This window comes from Protopterus annectens, chromosome 14.part0, assembly GCF_019279795.1.
Source record: "Protopterus annectens isolate FY-2018-M chromosome 14.part0, PAN1.0, whole genome shotgun sequence".
Lineage (NCBI taxonomy): Eukaryota > Metazoa > Chordata > Ceratodontiformes > Protopteridae > Protopterus > Protopterus annectens.
Genome location: NC_056748.1, coordinates 1,169,559,548 through 1,169,579,854, shown reverse-complemented (window position 1 = coordinate 1,169,579,854; position 20,307 = coordinate 1,169,559,548). Strand labels below are relative to the sequence as shown.

The 20,307-nt window shown below is 41.0% G+C and overlaps 1 protein-coding gene across 1 annotated transcript in view; it reads right to left on the bottom strand.

The window, feature by feature from the left end:
* The window catches only part of GMEB2 (glucocorticoid modulatory element binding protein 2), a 2,829,650-nt gene that overhangs the window by 2,646,466 nt on the left and 162,877 nt on the right, over positions 1-20,307 (bottom strand). The window contains exon 2 of the mRNA XM_044056980.1: positions 1,583-1,623. Coding sequence (XP_043912915.1) covers positions 1,583-1,611 — 29 coding nt within the window. The 5' untranslated portion in view covers positions 1,612-1,623. The remainder of the gene's footprint in view (positions 1-1,582; positions 1,624-20,307) is intronic.

Genomic DNA, 20,307 nt, shown 5'->3' with positions numbered 1-20,307 from the left:
TATGAGAAAGCAACAACCAAGGACTTCCAAGATGGCCGCACACTGAGTTACAGCTCTATTTCAGCTCTCCTAGTGTGAAAACAGAAATTCAGAAGAGAGCCAGTAAACTTGTATTTTGTCTAAATTTCAGTAACTGGCTAGTACGTGCACTGTCTGGATGCCAGCAAAAAAGAAATTCTGAGAACTTGAAAGAAATCAATCACAAACAGTGAGGAAAAAACACTGGGAAGAATTCTGCAGCTGCTCAGCAAAAAAGCAGTGGAAGCTCCAGTTCTGGTGCAAGACATGACTTCCAGTAACCTACAAGAAAAAATAAGTCAGATGTACTCAGAGCTGATTAAAATAAACAAAACAGTGAAGTAGTACATCAACTCAAATAAAAGGTTGGAAAAAATGAAGGAAACTTTAAAAAGATATTCAGATGAGGTGATGAAACTGCAAAAATCAGAGGCCAAAATGAAGAAATAGCTGGCTGAATATCAGATTGCAAGAGATGTTTAAAAAATAACAGCATTAGAGGACAGAGAATGTAGGAAAATCTGAGATTTTCTGCTGTAACAGAGAAGTTGGAAGGAAAGGACTGTATTCATTTTATCCAAGCACAAATAAGCAACTGGAGTGGTATTTCACAGCTGTTGTCAATTGAAAGGGCACACTGTGTGTATGCTCCAAACGTAGCCAAGAGAAAGCAACTTAATCCTTTAACAGTAAAGATGCAATGAGTTGATTCTGACAAAAATGTGACAGAAGGACAAAGTGCTAAAAAAAGTGGGAGATCATAGACTATTTGTGGATAATGATTACTTACTGTACAAAAGGCAGAAAAAGGATTACATTTATTCCATCTAATAAGGGAATGTTGAGAAGCAGGGGTGACAATCAAGCTGCTGTATCCCGCTATTTTCAAATTATTCTTCCCTGGAGGGACAAAATCATTTTTTGATGAAGTACATGCTAAGGAGGAAATACAAAAGTTTGTCCAACAAAAGTGAGTTAAGAAACAGAAGGACATTCTGCTTGTTCTTCTGGTAATAAAGATCACATAGAGATTGTGCCAGTGAAACCTTTCCTAATGTTTCAACAGAAAATGCTTGAGAGAGAGAAAAAAAAGCATAAGAGTTGACTAGAAAAAAACGGGAGTATGTTGGAAATGAAGCAGAGACTGAATATGGGTGATCGAGATCAACAGGAATAAAACTATCAATTTGGAAATTGACAAATAAATGTGGCATTAATCATATTTGTGAAATATTCATGCCATCAATGTTAGAAAGAACATTTAGGTGGGGGGAAGAGGAAGGAAAGAGTTAACTGTAAGTAAAACAAAATGTTGTTCTTAATAGTACTGTTTTTATAATGCATGATATAATCTGCATGCTTCTCAGTTATTTTCAAGTGTGATGGGGATACTAAAGTAATCAGGTGCCCATTTTTTCCTTCTTCTTTCTTCCTCCTTGTTCAGTTTTAAGAAATGTAGGCAATGCATTGTAAAAAAAGAAGAAAAGTCTGGTCAAAATATGAACTATTTCTAAATATTAACCGAAGACATATGTGCAATAAAATCCATGACATATGTGCTTACCTTGCCACAAATACTCCCAATGTAGTCATAGCTACTGAAACCTGGTTAAAAAAAAGAAATAAAGGATAATGAACTCACATACACACACATGGATACAACACACTCAGGCATGACAGACATAATAAGTGTGCAGGTGGTGCAGCAATGATCTATAAAAATTCCAAAACCATCACCTTACTTCCACAGGAAATATCCACATTTAACAAGGCTGAACTTCTAACACATCTAAAAATCAACAACAGGAAAACTATATGTTTAACAGCAATTTACATACTACCAGGAAATAACACTGATATGGCTGAAAGCATACTGATTTGGATATCCCAACATTAACCATGAAACTATAATACTTGGAGACTTAAATACAGACTAGCAACTCAAAGTCCACTACCCCCATTGAATGCATAAACTTGCTCAATTTCAGACAATTAATAACCACACCTACTAAGTGTTCAGGGAGGCACTCAACATTAGACTGGATTCTGACAAACAAACTAGACAAACTGACAAAAGTAGGCTGCCTCTCAGAGAGCATAAGTAACCACATACCAACATATGCTATTAGAACTCACCATAACCTATATAAACATATCATCTATACATCTGAGCCCCTCTCTATAGCCATGTCCAATTAAAACCAACCACAGCTCTACAGTTTTAGTCTAATACGTACTTCAGTCATAAGAAAGTTGATCCTTAAACTTTGTAGCTGTAGACCAACTACCATCAGACTACCTAAAACTGGCCACAGACATCATAGCCTTCTCTGTATTCACCCTAATTAACAAACCCATAGCAGAAAAATATGTCCATCACTGTAGAAAAAAATCCTACATCATACTACTGCACAAAGCCAGCACTTCTACAGAGTTTAATAACTACAGACAGATAGCAATTATCTCTCCCCCTTCTCCAAAGCATTACAGAAATGCATCCATGTGTAGCTGATGCAATAATCAACCTCAAATAACCTGCTCTCAGAGACACAACACGGCTTTAGGCCCCAGCACAGCACCACTACTGCTCTACTACATTTTACCAATATAATAAACAAACATTGAAACAATGATCTGCTTGTGTCTACCATGTTCTTAGACTTGTCAAAGGCATTCCAGCAATTGCTCGTCTGACTCTCTTCAAGAGGACTTTCACAATACTCCTTGTTGTGTTTTTTGGTTACCTATCGGGAAGGCAACTAGCCATTAAATGGCAACAAACCTACTCATCCTTTCAACCATTTACTACAGGTGTTCCTCGGGGCTCTATTCTGGGTCCTCTCTTAATACATCTATTAATAACCCTGACACCTCTACTCATCGTGCTAGTTTAGTTCAGTATACAGATGACTCAACATTAATATGTGCAGTTTCAACAATAAATACGCTCCATGACATTACCCAAAAATCTTCCTCCTCGTAGAAACCTGGCTCAAAGAATCAAATCTCCTACTCAACCCCGAGAAGACTAAGTTCATGCTTTTTATCTCAAAAAGTTGCAAAAATCAAAAGCATACTGTAAAGTCAGAAAATAATACTGTCAAACTCAGTAAACTTCTAGGAGTTATAATAGATGACAATCTCAAATACGACCAGCATATACTGCACACCATTAAATAAACTCATCAGAAACTAGGCTCCCTTTATGGGATCATTGGGTTCCTTACAGATACTGCACGAAAAAAAGTACAGTTTTGTACCTACCATAAATGTAGATGTTCGAAGATCCACATTGCTGCAGTCCTAACACTTGGGTAGTCCGCTGTCCCAGTCGGCCCGAATACCAAAGTATATGGCTGACGTCGGTCAAGGCGCATTAGTCTGACGTCAGGACGTCAGGGTACTAATGCGCATGACCGACGTCATATCCTCAGTCTTTTCTTGCCCCAGATGTCAGAAGACCCTAAAAAGATAAGGCCAAAACCAAAAAACACCAAACACTCCTGTACCAAATATATGTACAATTTTACAAAGGTACAACCCCACCCACACAACCACCCCTAAACACAGAGGGGAAGGAGGGAGGGTAAATTGGACTGCAGCAATGTGGATCTTCGAACATCTACATTTATGGTAGGTACAAAACTGTACTATGTTCTTCATACCACATTGCTGCAGTCCTAACACTTGGGTAGAATCCCAAAGCAGAGGTAAGGGAGGCTGGCAAATCATAAAGAAGCAGGAGCTGTCAACATGCCCTGCAAAATAGCCGTGGCAAAACCAGCCCTAGATTTAGAGTAGAGAGGAAGGTGGTAGTGCTTAGAGAAAGTATGCACTGAACTCCAAGTAGCTGCCTCCAAAATATCCTTAGTTGCCACCCCCCCTTAGAAATGCTGTTGAAGTGGCAGTAGCCCTAGTGGAATGAGGCCTAATCCCAGCTGGAATCTCCTTGCCATGATGGGAATAACAAAATGCAATGCAAAACCCAATCCACTTAGAAATAGTTTGTTTTGACACAGGCTTGCCCTGAGAACTCAAAGCAAAAGAAACAAACAACTGCTGAGACTGCCTAAAATCCTTAGTCCTGCTTAAATAATAACGCAACTGCCTGTGTACATCTAAAGTGTGCAAAATCTTTTCCCCCCTATTTTGGGGATCTGCATAAAAAGTAGGCAAATGAATAGTTTGGTTTAAAACCACACTAGAAACCACCTTAGGCATAAAGGAAGGATTAGTACGTAATGATACCCTATCCTTATGGAAAATCAAAAAAGGCTCAACCGCCATAAGGGCCTGCAATTCAGAAACCCTTCTTGCAGAAGTAATGGCCAACAAAAAGCAGTCTTCCATGACAAGTATTTCAATTCAGCAGTAGCCGCAGGCTCAAAAGGTTGTAGAGTAAGTTTCTCCAACACAAAATTGAGATCCCAAGCAGGAGTAGGAGCTCTACGTGGGGGTCTTATATTCTTTGCCCCTCTAAGAAATTGCTTGAACAAAGGATGAGAAAACAATGGTGGGTCACAATCATAGGGAGCTGAAATTGCTGCAGCATGAATCTTAATGGAAGAGAAAGACAAACCTTTGTCCAATAACTCAGTAAGATATTGAAGAGCCACACTCAAATTAGGCTCAGAAACCTCCAAATCCTTTGCTGCACTCCAAAATAAAAATCTCTTCCATTTTTCTGCGTACACTTTCCTTGTACTAGGTCTTCTGGCTTCCATAATCACATTCAAAACTTGTTGAGGAAGTTGAGACCTGCTGTGTTTCAAAACAGAATATGCCAGGCTGTTAGATGAAGAGAGTGAAGCTTGACATTGAGTAGATGACCGTCCCTCTGAGACAATAGGTGTGGAATCAAAGGTAAAGGCCATGGAGGCTTCCTTACCAGACTCCTCAGTAATGGGTACCAGTGTTGCGAGGCCAATCTGGAGCTATTAAAATCATCCTTGGCTTGTCTTGTCTGACCTTTAGGAGTACCTTTGGGAGAAGAGGCAGAGGTGGAAAGGCATACACATGAAGATTTTTCCAACTGAAAGAAAGAGCATCCACTTTCCAAGCTGTGTGATGAAACCTTTTCGTGCAAAACTTTGGCAGCTGGTGGTTTAGTGGAGAAGCGAACAGATCTATGTCTGGAGTTCCCCATGACACTGTCAAATTCCGAAATACATGAAGATCCAGTTTCCACTCGTGGGGATCCATGATTTGCCTGCTTAACACATCTGCTAAGGAGTTCTGTGCTCCCGGCAGAAACCTTGCCTGAAGAGTTAGTTGCAAGCTGAGCGCAGTCTCCCATAAAATCATTGCTTGCCTGCATAGAGGATAAGAATGTGTTCCCCCTTGTTTGTTGATGTACCACATGACAGTTGTGTTGTCTGTTAGAATCAACACCTGCCCTGGAAGAAGTAACTCCTTGAAAGCCATTAATGCAAACTGGACTGCTAACATCTCCTTCATGTTGATATGTAGATGCTGTAGTCTGGCAGGCCACTTGTCTTGTATCCACTTTCCATTCAGATGAGCTCCCCAAGCTATGTCTGAGGAATCTGTCGTTAGAATCTGACTCGCCTCTGGCCGGGTCACAGAGAGTCCCTTGTTTAGGTGACATTCCTGAGCCCACCACAAAAATTCCTTTTGAATGCAAGGTATTATTTGAATGACAGTGTCCAAATCCTGGCAGTGCTGTGTCCATACATTTTGAGGTACCATTGCAGCTTCCTCATATGCAGTTTGGCATTGGGAAGCACCAGAATACAAGATGCCATGAACCCTAAGGCTTGAAGGACTGTCCTTGCAGTCAGCCCGGACTGAAGAGATAGTTGATGGAAGTAAAGGGAAAGATTCTTTTGTTTGTCCGGGGTTAAAAGGCCATCTGGGTTGCTGTATTCAGTCTCACACCCAGAAAGCACATGTCTTGAGAGGGTACTAGACTGGACTTTATTTCGTTCACAGAATACCCCAGGCATCTTAGCACTGCTATCACATATTCCAAATGCTGTAAAAGGTCTTCCTTTTCTTGAGCCAGAATCAGGCAGTCGTCCAAGTAAGGATAGATTTGTATTCCTTTTAGCCTGAAGTAAGCTATCACTGGAGCCAGAACTTTTGTGAATACTCTGGGTGCAGTAGATAAGCCAAAGGGCAATGCAGAGAACTGATAATGGGAATTCCCAGCTCGAAAACGCAGATACTTCCTGCAACTTAGTCTGATAGGCACATGAAGGTAAGCCTCCTTGAGATCTAAAGTTACCATCCAGTGATCTTTGCCCAGTAGAGGTAAAAGCTGTTGTAACGTCAACATTTTGAACTTGGGAATGTCCAGATAAGTGTTGAGGATAGATAAATCCAAAATTGGTCTCCACGTGTTCCCCTTCTTTGGTACTAGGAACAGGCGAGAATAAAATCCTAGGCCCCTTTCTGGCATAGGAACCGGCTGAATGGCCCCTATTTGGAGTAACAGAGAAATTTGCTTGTGAGCCTCTTTTCTTTGTAGAGGAGGAATGTCTGGCATGCCTTTGAAAGGAGGCAAGGTATGGAAATAAAACCTGTAACCGTGGTGAATGATATCCAATACCCATCTGTCCTGGGTAATTAAACTCCAATTTTCTTTGAAAAGTGCCAGCCTTCCTCCTAAAGGTGCTGCCAGACGAGAAAGCACTGGCAGCTGAAAAGGCAGGTCATTGGGTCTGTTTACGAAAGGGCTGACCCATGCCCTCACCAGAAGACTGAGCAGGTGAACTCCCTGTTCTAGGCCTAAAAGAACCTTGAGCTCTGCCCCTACCACGTCTAGACCTACCCCTAGACTGGGAATCATAAGAAGGATATGTCCATTCCTTAGTAGGCCAATTTCTACTAAACTTCGGAGGCTGAACCTGCAAAAAATCTTTAACAGTCTGCATAGACTTAGCCTTGTCCTCCATTTTCTTTAAAACTGCTTCCACAGGCGAACCAAACAACACATCAGACTGTAACGGAGCATCCAAAATCCTTGTCTTAACATGCTCAGCAAAATTCTGATCCCTCAGCCAGGCGTGCCTGCGAAGAACAGAACCAGTGGCAGCCACCCTCGAAGAGGCCTGCACAGCATCAAAACCACATTGCAAGGAATGCTTACCCACCTGTTCAGACACATGAACTAAATCCTGCAACTCTTTACACTCAATACCTTCCGCCAGAGCATCCACCTTAGACTTCAATTGTGAAAGGAGATAATTTTGATATTTTAACATGTGGAACTGGCAATTCAAAGCCCTCATGGCTAAAGTGGAAGAAGTATACACTTTCTTTCCCCATCTATCCAAAGCCCTTGCCTCTTTATCAGGAGGAACAGGATTTTTAACAACAGAAGCCTTAACACCTTTAGGCCCCTGAGAAACAGTTTCTGGGTCTGCCCTAGGACTCTTAAAAGATACTTATGAGCTTCAGGCACCCTATAATACCTATCCGGTTTAACTGGGGCAGGAGGCAAAGAATCAGGGTTCAAGGAAGCCTCTGCAAAAACATCTTCCACCACTTCCAGAACAGCAGGTATAGCTAAAGGCCTATGCTGGGGTAAAAACAAAAATTCCCTAAGCCTCTTCCTGGAATCAGAGAAATCTTGTCCTTCCCATTTAAAATGTTCCCTCATGGAATGAAGAGTCTCTGAAAAAGAAAAATCCTCAGGAGGAGAAGCCAAGGAGTAGAATCATCTACATCAGAATCAGAATAAGGAGGATACTCCTGTAAGTCTTCAGCCGAAGACTCAGAAGCCTCGAACACTGCTCAAAACTCTCAAGCTCAGGTTCCACCCTAGGCCTCTTATCAGGAGGGGGCATAGAACCTCTAATCATAGTAATCAAATCTTCTGCCATTTTAAGCATATGTTTCTTAGGCAAAGATCCTGAAGAACTAGGAGAGACACCCACTGAAGTTAAACCTGGCCTGCCTCTCAAAGAAGCCTTGGAAACAGAAGGGAGGGCCTAACCACCTTAGGAAGGGAGGGGAGAACAGCCACCTGAGAAGCCCCTTCAGCCTGGCCTACCTCCTGAGAGGACACATCTTGTAACAGTAAAGTCTCTCCCTGAGACTCCAAAGAAACTTCTGGCAGAACCTCCGACTCCACCGAGCCTTCTAAAGAACCGACGTCCGGGACTGACGGTTCTTCCAACCTAGGCTTTGCTGCTTTGTCCTTGCGCTTTTTGGACGAAGCGGGCGTCGGAGCATCCGACGGCATTTTATAATTACAACGCTTCCCAACCACTAACCTGGCACAGTCTAATCTTCTCTTTATAGTGCGTTTGTTAAATCTAGCACAAGAGCGACATCCAACAACGTCGTGCTCAGGCCCTAAGCAAGGTATACACAAGGTATGGTAATCCCTATGAGGTATCTGTTTCCCACAAGAAATACAGTTATTCACTTTTTCTGACATCCGGTTAAATACTGAGGGAAGAAAAAACCAAAATATTCCCCAACGGGGTACTTAGCCAACTTTGATTCGGTCTGAAACTCCGACTTCAGAAAATTTCAGAACGCCAACCTGCACTCGCAAAACTGCTTCTGCATCGGACCATGCGGCAAAAAAGACTGAGGATATGACGTCGGTCATGCGCATTAGTACCCTGACGTCCTGACATCAGACTAATGCGCCTTGACCGACGTCAGCCATATACTTTGGTATTCGGGCCGACTGGGACAGCGGACTACCCAAGTGTTAGGACTGCAGCAATGTGGTATGAAGAACATCTGTAGTCACCACCTTCTTGTTGCCAATTCTCTTATATGCCACTCCTATCCTAACAAGCTTAAACAATATGCAAGGAAAGAAATTTGCCTCCTGCTACAATAAAATAGCTAGATTTGCCACAAATCTCCCTCATAGGACCCATCGTTGGCATAGGTTAAAGCAATTTAAACTGGCTTGAACTACACAAGTACCTAACATATTCACAACAAACTACAGCACAAAAACTCATTTATCATCCAGAAAAATGCTATGCACTACATAGCTTATTACTGACCTACTGCCCAGCAAGGGACTTCCTCTCTAGTAACAAGTTTTGTCACTTACAAAAGTCAAATAATGTTGCAGGGGACTCGCTCTACTCCCAGTACATTGCTAAACTCTGGAATAGTATGCCCACATAAATAAACTCTCTGACAAACTCAATAGTTTTAAACTACTGTTTAATTAACATCTTAAGCAATCATGGTCCTGTATATGCTCACCCTAAGGTTAAGACTTTGTGTTTGCAGTACAATACTCTCCAAATACTCTCCTTCTCCTTAAACAGAATGCACTCAGCTTGTCACTGAAATGACAAAATTTTTATTCATAACTGCTGCCTGTATAATCCACTAAGTTGCATATGGGCTTTCTCTTTAGTAAATTCCACCACTATAAAATCTTAGAATGTGCAAATGTAACTAAAGTTTCTTTAAAAATGTTAAATAGAAATGTAACTACTCTGTGTTTAACTGGAATTTAGTATAATGCAATGTAAGCAAAAGGAGCTTTTCTCCCTGGCCCTCCGCTGAAAATGGGCATTACCCAATCAGGACTTTCCCAGTAAACAAAGACAAAATAAATTAATAAATAAAAGAGTAGGATACAAGAAAAAAATGATGTGCTTTTTGCACCCTTGCATAGGGGACTGACTTGATTAAAGCTCTTGGCTTTCTCTAGTAACAGGTTTTAAGATAAAGCAAATAAGTAAAAAAAGAACACTGTCTACCAAATAAATGAGGGCTTGTAGAAGGAACTCTGTACCGGGTTCCTAAGCCTCCATGGAAAGAATCGGATAAAGAGCAATAAAAATAAAATATTTCTTTCTTTCAATGGCTATGAGATAATGCTTTCTGAAAGCATTCAAGTGTTTTCCCAATCTGGGACAGTAATAAAGATAAGACAAAACCAAAGAGCACTTCGTAGAAGCACATGATGTACCATGTGTCTTAGCATGGATAATCTTCCTTTTAGATTAGCCAAAGTCAGTGAGTGTGGGTGTCAATGTGGAACAACTGTTCTTATTACAAGGTTAAAACATCAATATTTTGTGTGTTAGTATTAAGATAATAGGTTTTAGGGGTGTACTGGCAGTGTGTTTGCTTTTTTTTTTTTGACGGCTTTCAATAAAATAAAAAGTTTTGTGAGATGTAACAAAGGCTCAAATAGATATGACAAAAAACGACTGTATAAAAGATCACCCTGCCAGACATTAGTGTATGCATGTACCAGATGGTAAAGGTAGAACTAGACACTTAACAAAAAGCTGTTACACAGAAAAAGTGTGAACAACAACTTAACATAATGATGCTTTCTATATTATCTTTAGATGTAAAAGGTCTCACAGAAATATACAAAAAAGAAAAAAATAGTGAACTATACTAAAAAATGTAGAGTGCAAACAGCTATGCTGCAGGAGACACATCTGGAAAGAAATGTACGTGTGAATTTGACAAAGAAAGGTTTTCAGGATGGTTATTCAGTGGAATATGTGTAACAAAGGGAAAATTCCAAGAGACATCCAATAGTGATAGAAGATAAAAAGATAACAGTAAATTTGTAGTACTAAGGGAGGAGATTACACTGGCATGCATGCATATTCCACCTAAAACTGTTATAATGGAGCTTAAGAAAATTCTGAGAGAAATAATCAGCTTTCAGCAGGGAATATTATTTATAAGGGGGAGTGGAATTCGATTTGTAGCAGTGAATATGTACTTGGGGCCCAGAAGGGAAAATATAACAAAGAAGGGTAGATTTTTTTAAGAAATTCATGAAAATATTTGGCATGGAAGATGTGAATTCAGTAGTAAGAGTTCAGAGTGAATTTACATATTATTCCCTAAAATACAAAACTGGTCTAGACTAGACATAACATATATTTCACAGGATCATGTGTATTTAATTGACAGTTTTGATAAACATTCAATATCTATTTCAGCTCATGGGCCAATAATAATTAAAATAAAAATGAGACACTGGCAGTTTCCTACCTATCTGTTGAAACTAAACAAATTTTAGAATGGGTAGTGGAAATTATTTGGACATTATTACAGAAGATAGAAATTTCTTCTGAAAAACATAGCTAGGGAATGGGATAAAAATGAAAGTGGATTTCAAAAATAAGGTGGAATAAAAGAGAGAGAGAGAGATGTGGTTAAGAAATAAAAATAATTATTTAGAGGGACTGACAAAGATTAAAGTATTTCAGAATAGAGAGAAACTCAGAGAACAAGACGAAAAGGAGCAATTAAAGAATGCTAAACAAAAAAGGGATTACCTCGATAAAATGCATGAGTTTAGTAAAATTGACGTTAAGCAACTGTTTTTGATAATAACTCCAGACACAAAACCTTTTAGCACAATGACTCAGGCAACAGAAAGTAGAGTTGTTGACAATCTTAGGGAGCCTATAACAAGGCAAATAACAAGAGATCCTGTAGAGGTACAAGAAATATTTCAAAAAATTTATGAAAGTGTATAAAGCAGAGTAATATGGAAATCAAGAAAAGGTACAAATGGAATTGTTTATGCTAGAGACAGATGACTCTAAATTACTTTCATTTAGGATAGGAGGAGCTCAGATAAAAACGGTGATGTATAACCAATCCACACGAAGGTCCCCAGGAACTGATGGCATTCCTGTGGAAGTTTGGAAGCTAAGAGGGAAAAAACTGACACAGATCTGGGTTAGGAGAAGCACCAACATCCAGGAAGAAAGCAGTGGTGGCTGTAACACCTAAAGATGGTGAAGACCCATCAGATCTAGCTCCATACAGACCCACTCAATCCTGTACCATGACTATAATGTGTTTATATCTATAATGGCTAAAAGAATGGCAAATGTGATGACAAAATTGATAACTATGGATCACTGTGGTTTTGTGGTTGGGAGGCAAACATTTGACAACATTAACAGAACACTGATGATCCAGAAGGAAGCAGAACGTAAGAAAATACCACTGTTGTTGGTAGGTCTTGATATAGAGAAACCATTTGACAGAGTAAGTTTCGAGTTTACGAGTAGGTAGGTTAATTAGGAGGATATACGAGGGATCTGAGGCAAAAATGAAAGTGGGTAGGTTCCTCTCTAATAACTTCTGTTTGAGCAGAGGAACCAGGCAGAGGTGTCCTCTTTCCCCTTTGTTATCTGCATTACATTTAGCACCACTGGCAAAGAAAATAAGGGACTCAGAAATTCAAGGCTATAACTGCTATGCAGTCAAGAAAAGCTGGCTGTACCTGTAGATGATATCACTTTACACCTGATAAAACCAGAAAAGGACATTTCAAGTGTTATGGAACATTTTGAAACAGTTTCAAATATTTTGGGATACAAAATGAATGAAGCTAAAACAAAGGCAAAAGCTGTAAATTATGTACCCACACATGAATTGGTTTACCAATATCCATATTTATGGGGACGTGATAAAATGAGTACTTAGGAGTATCAATTAAAAAAAGGATTCTGTTGTGGCAGCTAAGGATATGTGAGATGAGACTAAACAAAAGATAACACAAAAAAGTGAGAAATGGTAGCTCTGTTTTATGGATATTGATAGCAAAATACAAGCAGTTAAAATGTTTTTAGCCCCTTTAGTTTTACACACAGGTCAGCCATATTTTTATCAACCAGAGAAGAAGTTATGGACAGCAATTAATAAAGAGCTGAATGATTTTATCTGGGATGGGAAGACGGCAAGAGTCAAGTAGGATAAGTTGATTCTTCCAATAGAATAAAGCAGCCTGGGATTACATCATTTGAATGCATATTTCAAAGCTACACAGTTAAGTTTCCTATACACAGCACAAGCAGAAACCTATAATTCAAAGTGGAAAGGGATTATGAATTATGATGAAATGGGGAAGCTCAAGAAACAAGGAGATACTGGGATTTTACATGCAGATCCTTAAGGAGAATAACAGTAACCATACAGAATATCAGGATGGCACCCCTGTTGTAGAAGGAAGTAGAAGTCCATATAAATCACAAAACCTAACAGGCCAAATAAGAGCCATAAAGATGATAAACTGGACTGTTAAAAAAATAGAAGTTGAACTTATGGAGTACCTGCGAAGTGAAGGATTTGGTGTAGAAGGTCTAACACAGGTTACATCACAGCAGGGTGAAGTGTGTCCCCAAAGTAGGGAGAAAAAGAAAGACCAGGAAACATATGAAGTAGAAATATGGACATGGGAAAGAAAAATAGATTTAATATGGTGTAATATTTATGCAAAGGAGAAAGCAAAACTAACTAATACAAAAACAGCAGCAGCAAAGATATCTGAAGAGAAATACGGGCAAAGGAACCTGGACATGGAAAACTTTATAATACAAAAAATAACAAGACAAAGAGGAAAAGCAGAAAAGGAGATTAGTAATGGCGAAGTTAAGAAATAGAAACTGAGGTGATGGGAGTACTGCTCAGACAAGCTCCTTGTGGTTCTGTAGAGTGGTCCTAGCAGCAGGGAACTCAGAAAAGCGACTACTTTCTGGGTTTAAGCATCTTTGCTTTTTTTCACTTGGAATAGCTTCTGTAGCTTACCCTGAACTAGCTTGAACTGTTTTTTAACTGTTTGCTGCATTATTTTAAAATCTGCACTTAAAGTTACATTTTAGTCGAATTTGATCGAAAGTTTGTTTGTTTAATTTAACTGTGGAGGCTGCCCACTAAAGTGTGCTAGCCTGTGTAACTAATTTATCACTGTTTCTGAATTTTCTGTGTGTTTCCACCAAAAAAACAAACAAACAAACAAAAAAATCCTTGTTTTCCCACCTCTCCTCGACTACTTTAGACCAGTTTACAGGCATTACTGTATTCTGGGCTGTGTTGTAGTTCCTGTGTTGTCCATTATCTTACTTGGATAGAAGGACGTTTCTTTGCTCACCAGTGGGAGTGGGGAGCCTTGAGCAGCCTACCTGTCCCTGTAGAAAGTGACCTCAGCACAAGAAGCTGTAGTAATTGGTTGTTTTGGACCATTTCTAGCTCTTTTGTAGTTCACTGTTTAAAATCCACCTCTGGGCATTTTTTTCTGGCTATACTGCTCAGACAAGCTCCTCGTGGTTCTGTAGAGTGGTCCTAGCAGCAGGGAACTCAGAACAGCGACTACTTTCTGGATTTAAATATCTTTGCTTTTTTTTCACTTGGAATAGCTTCTGTAGCTTACCCTGAACTAGCTTGAACTTTTTTTTAACTGTTTGCTGCATTATTTTAAAATCTGCACTTAAAGTTACATTTTAGTCGAATTTGATCGAAAGTTTGTTTGTTTGTTTAATTTAACTGTGGAGGCTGCCCACTAAATTGTGCTAGGCTGTGTAACTAATTTATCACTGTTTCTGCATTTTCTGTGTGTTTCTACCAAAAACAAAAAAATCCTTGTTTTCCCGCCTCTCCTCGACTAGTTTAGACCAGTTTACAGGCATTGCTGTATTCTGGGCTGTGGTGTAGTTCCTGTGTTGTCCATTACCTTACTTGGATAGAAGGAAGTTTCTTTGCTCACCAGTGGGAGTGGGGAGCCTTGAGCAGCCTACCTGTCCCTGTAGGAAGTGACCTCAGCACAAGAAGCTGTAGTAATTGGTTGTTTTGAACCATTTCTAGCTCTTTTGTAGTTCACTGTTTAAAATCCGCCTCTGGGCATTTTTTTCTGGCTTATACCGCTCAGACAAGCTCCTCGTGATTCTGTAGAGTGGTCCTAGCAGCAGGGAACTCAGAAAAGCGACTACTTTCTGGATTTAAGTAGCTTTGCTTTTTTTTCACTTGGAATAGCTTCTGTAGCTTACCCTGAACTAGCTTGAACTGTTTTTTAACTGTTTGCTGCATTATTTTAAAATCTGCACTTAAAGTTACATTTTAGTCGAATTTGATCGAAAGTTTGTTTGTTTAATTTAACTGTGGAGGCTGCCCACTAAAGTGTGCTAGCCCGTGTAACTAATTTATCACTGTTTCTGCATTTTCTGTGTGTTTCTACCAAAAAAAGACATAAAAACACAAAGACATACTCGGAGGCTCTAATAAAAAACTTACCAAAACAACAGAGGCTCCCAAAGTAGACATCCAAAAATCCACCACCTCAAAACAAAACACATGCAACACATACTTCAATAAATCAGTGTGTCAACCAATCACAGCCCTTAAGGCCAAACACCTTGCCTGATACACTAGTAATAGGTGACTCTATAGTCAGACACACTGATGTCCCACTGACCAGGCTGAACAAGGAGAAGGTGACTGTGAGCTGTCTATCGAGAGCTAGGATCCGCCACATAACACACGCACTCAAGTCACTCCAAAGCAAGTACAAATATGATTCCGTCATTGTCCATGCTGGTGTGAATGACCTGAGATGTACCTCCCTGGACTACATGAAAAGAGACATAGAGGAGCTCTCCGATTATGTAGCCCAGGCTGGTATGACCCTGACCCTGAGCAGCATCTTGCCCTCACCAAGAATGATACCACAATACAAAGACAAGATGATCAGCTTTAACAACTGGCTCAAATACTGGTGTCATTCTAAGGGGATCCAATGTCTGTCTGCCTGGGATGACATGTTGGACAAGCCACTCTGCTTCGCAAGGGATGGCTTACACCTGTCACCACTGGGCTTCCGGATATTGGCTAAGGCTCTTGCCACCCCCATAGTGCCTTTTTTAGGCAAGGCTCAAAAGACAAACCCACCTCCTTAGAAAACAAAAATGGAAAAAAACTAAGGGTAATGCTGCTCAACGCCAGAAGTCTAAATCTCAAGATGCAGGCACTTGATGCACTCCTCAGCATGGAGAACATCGACGTCTGTGCAGTAACTAAAACTTGGTTCAAGGCTCCTGAGAGCACCCCAGCGCTACCAGGCTATACCTCGTATCATGCTTTTCGGCCCCAAAAACCCGGGCCGAACCACAAAGGGAGGGGGAGTGTCCATATTCATCAAGGACACCCACACCTCCAGGTTAGTAGCAACACATGAAGCATCAGAGACCATATAGGTGCAACTAACCATAGGCAAAACTGCTATACAACTGGTAGCATGTTACAGACCACCCTCCCAATCTCAAGAACCCCACTCAGCCTTCTTGAAGACATTGGAGGATATGAATGTATCACAAAATACCATCATACTGGGAGACTTCAACTACCCAAACATAGATTGGGTACATTATTCTAGCCCTAATACCCTAGCCCAAAGGTTCCTGGAATTCATAAATTCAAATGCACTGGAACAACTAGTCACCTCTCCCACTAGGGGAGATAATATACTAGACCTGATCATCACAAACATGGGGACAAAATGCTCCACACCGGAAGTATACCCCTCACTAGTGAGATCTGACCACAAACTAATCACCCTGGATATACATATCCCACCTCCACCCCCAGCACAAAAGACCACAGTGAAAAACTTCTCAAAAGCAGACTTCACTCTTCTTAAGACTGAGATGGTATCCTTTAAGCCCACTGTGCCAGTGGATACCACATCCCACAATGCCGAATCCTTCACAAATGCCTTCTATGGACATCTCCAAGAATGCATGGATCATGCAACCCCAAACAAATCCATGTCCCTCTCCACCAAAGGTAAGCGTCCTGTCTGGTGGACCTCAGCCATAAACAAATTGTATAACAAAAGAAGGAAGCTACTGCACGTCCGAGCAAAATCCCATGAAGGGAAGACATCTCTGATCAACATTAGCAGAAAACTACGTTCTCTCATAAAAACATCCAAGGCCAACTTTGAGAGAAAAATCGCTAAGGACACTAAAGATAACCACAAAGCCTTCTTCAGCTATGTTAGAAACCTGGGCGGAAATCCTCAGATATGCTCAGAGTTGGTTCACAACAACATAAAATACACTGAACCCACAGATATTGCCAACATTCTGGCTCACAGGTTCAGTGCAAATTTCTCCCCTCCTTCACCCCAAAAGAAGAAATACTTATCCCAGCTGAATGTAATCTCCCTGTCATCTCAGATGTCCAAGTGAGAACCGCCCTAAACAAAGCAAAAAACACAGCATCAATGGGACCTGACGGTATCCCGGGTTGCGTGTTACGTGAACTCCAAGAGGAGCTAAACCCACACATAAAAATGCTATTTAACCTTAGCCTTACTTCGGGATATGTACCTGAACACTGGCGTACAGCAACAGTGGTCCCACTCCACAAGGGGGGGTGCCTCTACAGACCCTGGAAACTACCGCCCCATAAGCTTAACCAGCCTGGTCTGCAAAGGTATGGAAAGAATCATTATGGAACTCATAAACAGAGACATTGGGAACCTACAGACACTTGACCCCACCCAGTTCGGCTTTGTAAAGGGCAGATCCTGCCTTTTAAACCTGGTTGACTTTTTCTAAACAGTCACTAGAGCCATTGATGAGGGCAAAGCAGTCCATACAGCATACCTGGACTTGGCTAAGGCCTTCAACACAATACCCCACTCAGGCATCATAGATAAGCTCAACAGCTTAAAAGTAAACCCTTATGTCACTAGATGGGTTACAAACTGGCTAAAGGACAGAACCCATAAAGTTAAAATCACTGGAGCAATGTAAGACTCAAAGCCAGTCACAAGTGGTGTCCCACAGGGATCTGTCCTGGGGCCCCTCTTGTTCGGCATTTATTTCTCAGATGTTAAAGCAAACATGGGGGGGGCTGTGGCTGACAAAGTTCGCAGATGACTGCAGACTAGGCGCCATAGTCGATACACCAGCAGACACACACATCCTACAAAAAGGCCTCACAGAAACGGACAACTGGTGCCGGAGTCACGGCCTTAAACTAAATGCCAAAAAATGTATAGTCATCCCCTTTGGGAAAAACAAAGTACCCACAAATTATCACATAGACAGCAACCCACTGAGTACGGAAGAAGTAATCAGAGACCTAGGGACCCAAGTCGACAGCGACCTCTCATTTGACACCCACGTTGCCAAAGTGGTTAGAAAAACATTCTACCTTGCACACCTCATCATGAAGGGATTCACATCCAGATCCAAGCATGTCATTGTACCCCTATATTCCTCCCTCATCAGACCCATGATTGAGTACAATGCCCCATTTGGTATGTACCTCACCCGGCATTTGCAACAGCTGGAGAGACCACAAAAGTACCTCACCAAGAGGATCAAGGGTCTCCAACATATGTCTTATTCTTCCAGACTAAAGAAACTTCAGCTCTATTCAGTAGCATACCGCCTGCTCAGAGGTGATCTCTGCCTGACGTACAAGGCCATGCCCAATCAGGATCTGATGGACATGCTCCACCTCAAAAAATCCAAATCCATCAGGACCATGAGAGCTAAAGACTTAAACCTCGGCACAAGTATGAATAGGACATGCTGGAGGGATAGATTCATAACCCAGAGGCTTCCCATGCTTTGGAACAAGATCCCAGTTCATATTAGGCAGAGCCCCTCACTGACTCTCTTCAAGAGAAATCTTGATGAGTGGATGGGAGATCGTAAGTTTACACCAGGGGTCCCATCTGTGTCACTGCTAGACAGGGGCACAGTAAACTAATTCTATTATATAAGGGGACCTTCATTGTGTCACTACTAGACAGAGGCACAGTATTCTAAATTTATTCTGTACATTTTTTGTACCATTTCATGGGGTGGCAAAAGCCACATCACTATGGCTAGGCTTACAAATGCCCCAGGGCAGATAGCCAAGTACTATACTATAAAACTAAGAGAAGGATTTAGTGTAGAAAATCTAATTCAGAAAGCACCAGAACAGGACAGAGTAATGGATAATCAAATTAAGGGGAAAAAGTACAGTTGTGTACACTTACCATAAATGTAGATGTTCGAGTGTATTCACTGTTGCAGTCATTACATCTGGGTAATCTGCTGGCTTGTTGCCCTTAGTCAGTCTGATTAACAAAGTCTTGGGTCCTGTGTCGGTTGCTGTCCCTTCTTTCGTGACGTCAGGGGTATAAAACATGCAGCCGACGCCATTACATCAGTTTTTCTTGCCCCAGATGTCAGGTGCCCCTTAAATGGGGAGCAAAATATATAAATAATTTAAAAACACAAAAATATATACCTCCAAACAAAAGCAAATACACCAAAAAGGCTTTTAAGTGTAGTAAAATAAAGGAGAGCCCTGGAGGGAGGGTAACCAGGACTGCAACAGTGAATACACTCGAACATCTACATTTATGGTAAGTGTATACATTTATGGTAAGTGTATACAACTGTACTATGTACTTCATGTTTCACTGTTGCTGTCATTACATTTGGGTAGATTCCCAAAGCTAAGGTTGGGAGGATGGATTTATACAGTATTAGGACCGGCTATAAGGCCCTGAAAAACAGCAGTGGCAAAGCCAGCTCTGGATTTAGTGAAAATTGGTAAATGATAGTGCTTGGTGAAAGTATGAACTGAACTCCAGGTAGCAGCTTCTAGAATATCCCTGGTATGAACACCTCTGAGAAAGGCTGTAGAAGTAGATGCAGCCCTGGTGGAATGGGATCTGATCCCCTGGGGGATAGGTTTTCCATGGTGCTTATAGCAGAAATTAATACAATGGCTTATCCATTTGGAAATGGTTTGCTTTGAAATAGCCTTTCCTTCTGCCCCTGCAGCAAATGCTACCAGCAGTTATTCAGATTTTCTTCAAGATTTAGTCCTGTCCAAGTAAAATCTAAGTTGTCTGTGTACATCCAATGAATGCAGAATGTGCACCCCTTTGTTCTGTGGATTGGAAACGAAAGTTGGCAAATGAATGGACTGATAAAGAGCCACAGTGGATACCACCTTGGGCATGAAGGATGGGTTGGGCCTGAGTGACACCTTGTCTGCATGAAAGATGATGAAAGGCTCCACTGCCATAAGGGCCTGTAACTCAGAAATCCTTCTAGTCGAAGTGATTGCTAAAAGGAAGGCTGTTTTCCAGGAAAGAAATTTTAAGTCTGCAGTAGCAGCTGGCTCAAAAGGAGGGAGAGTGAGTTTTTCCAATACAAAATTGAGGTCCCAGGCAGGGGTTGGAGCTCTCCTGGGTGGTCTTAAGTTTTTGGCCCCTCTGAGATACTGCTTTAGCAGAGGATGAGAGAAGAGGGGAGGTTCTGTGTTGTAAGGAGCAGAAATGGCTGAGGCATGGCTTTTTATGGAAGAAAACGACAGGCCCTTGTGAAGCATCTCAGTTAAGTATTGCAAAATCTGAGGTAAATTGGGCACTGCTGTGCTCATCCCTTGAGATTGATTCCAGGCATAGAATCTTTTCCATTTGTCAGCATAAGATTTTCTAGTACTAGGTCTTCTCGCCTCCAAAATGACATCCATCACAGGTTTGCTGAGGGATGCTAA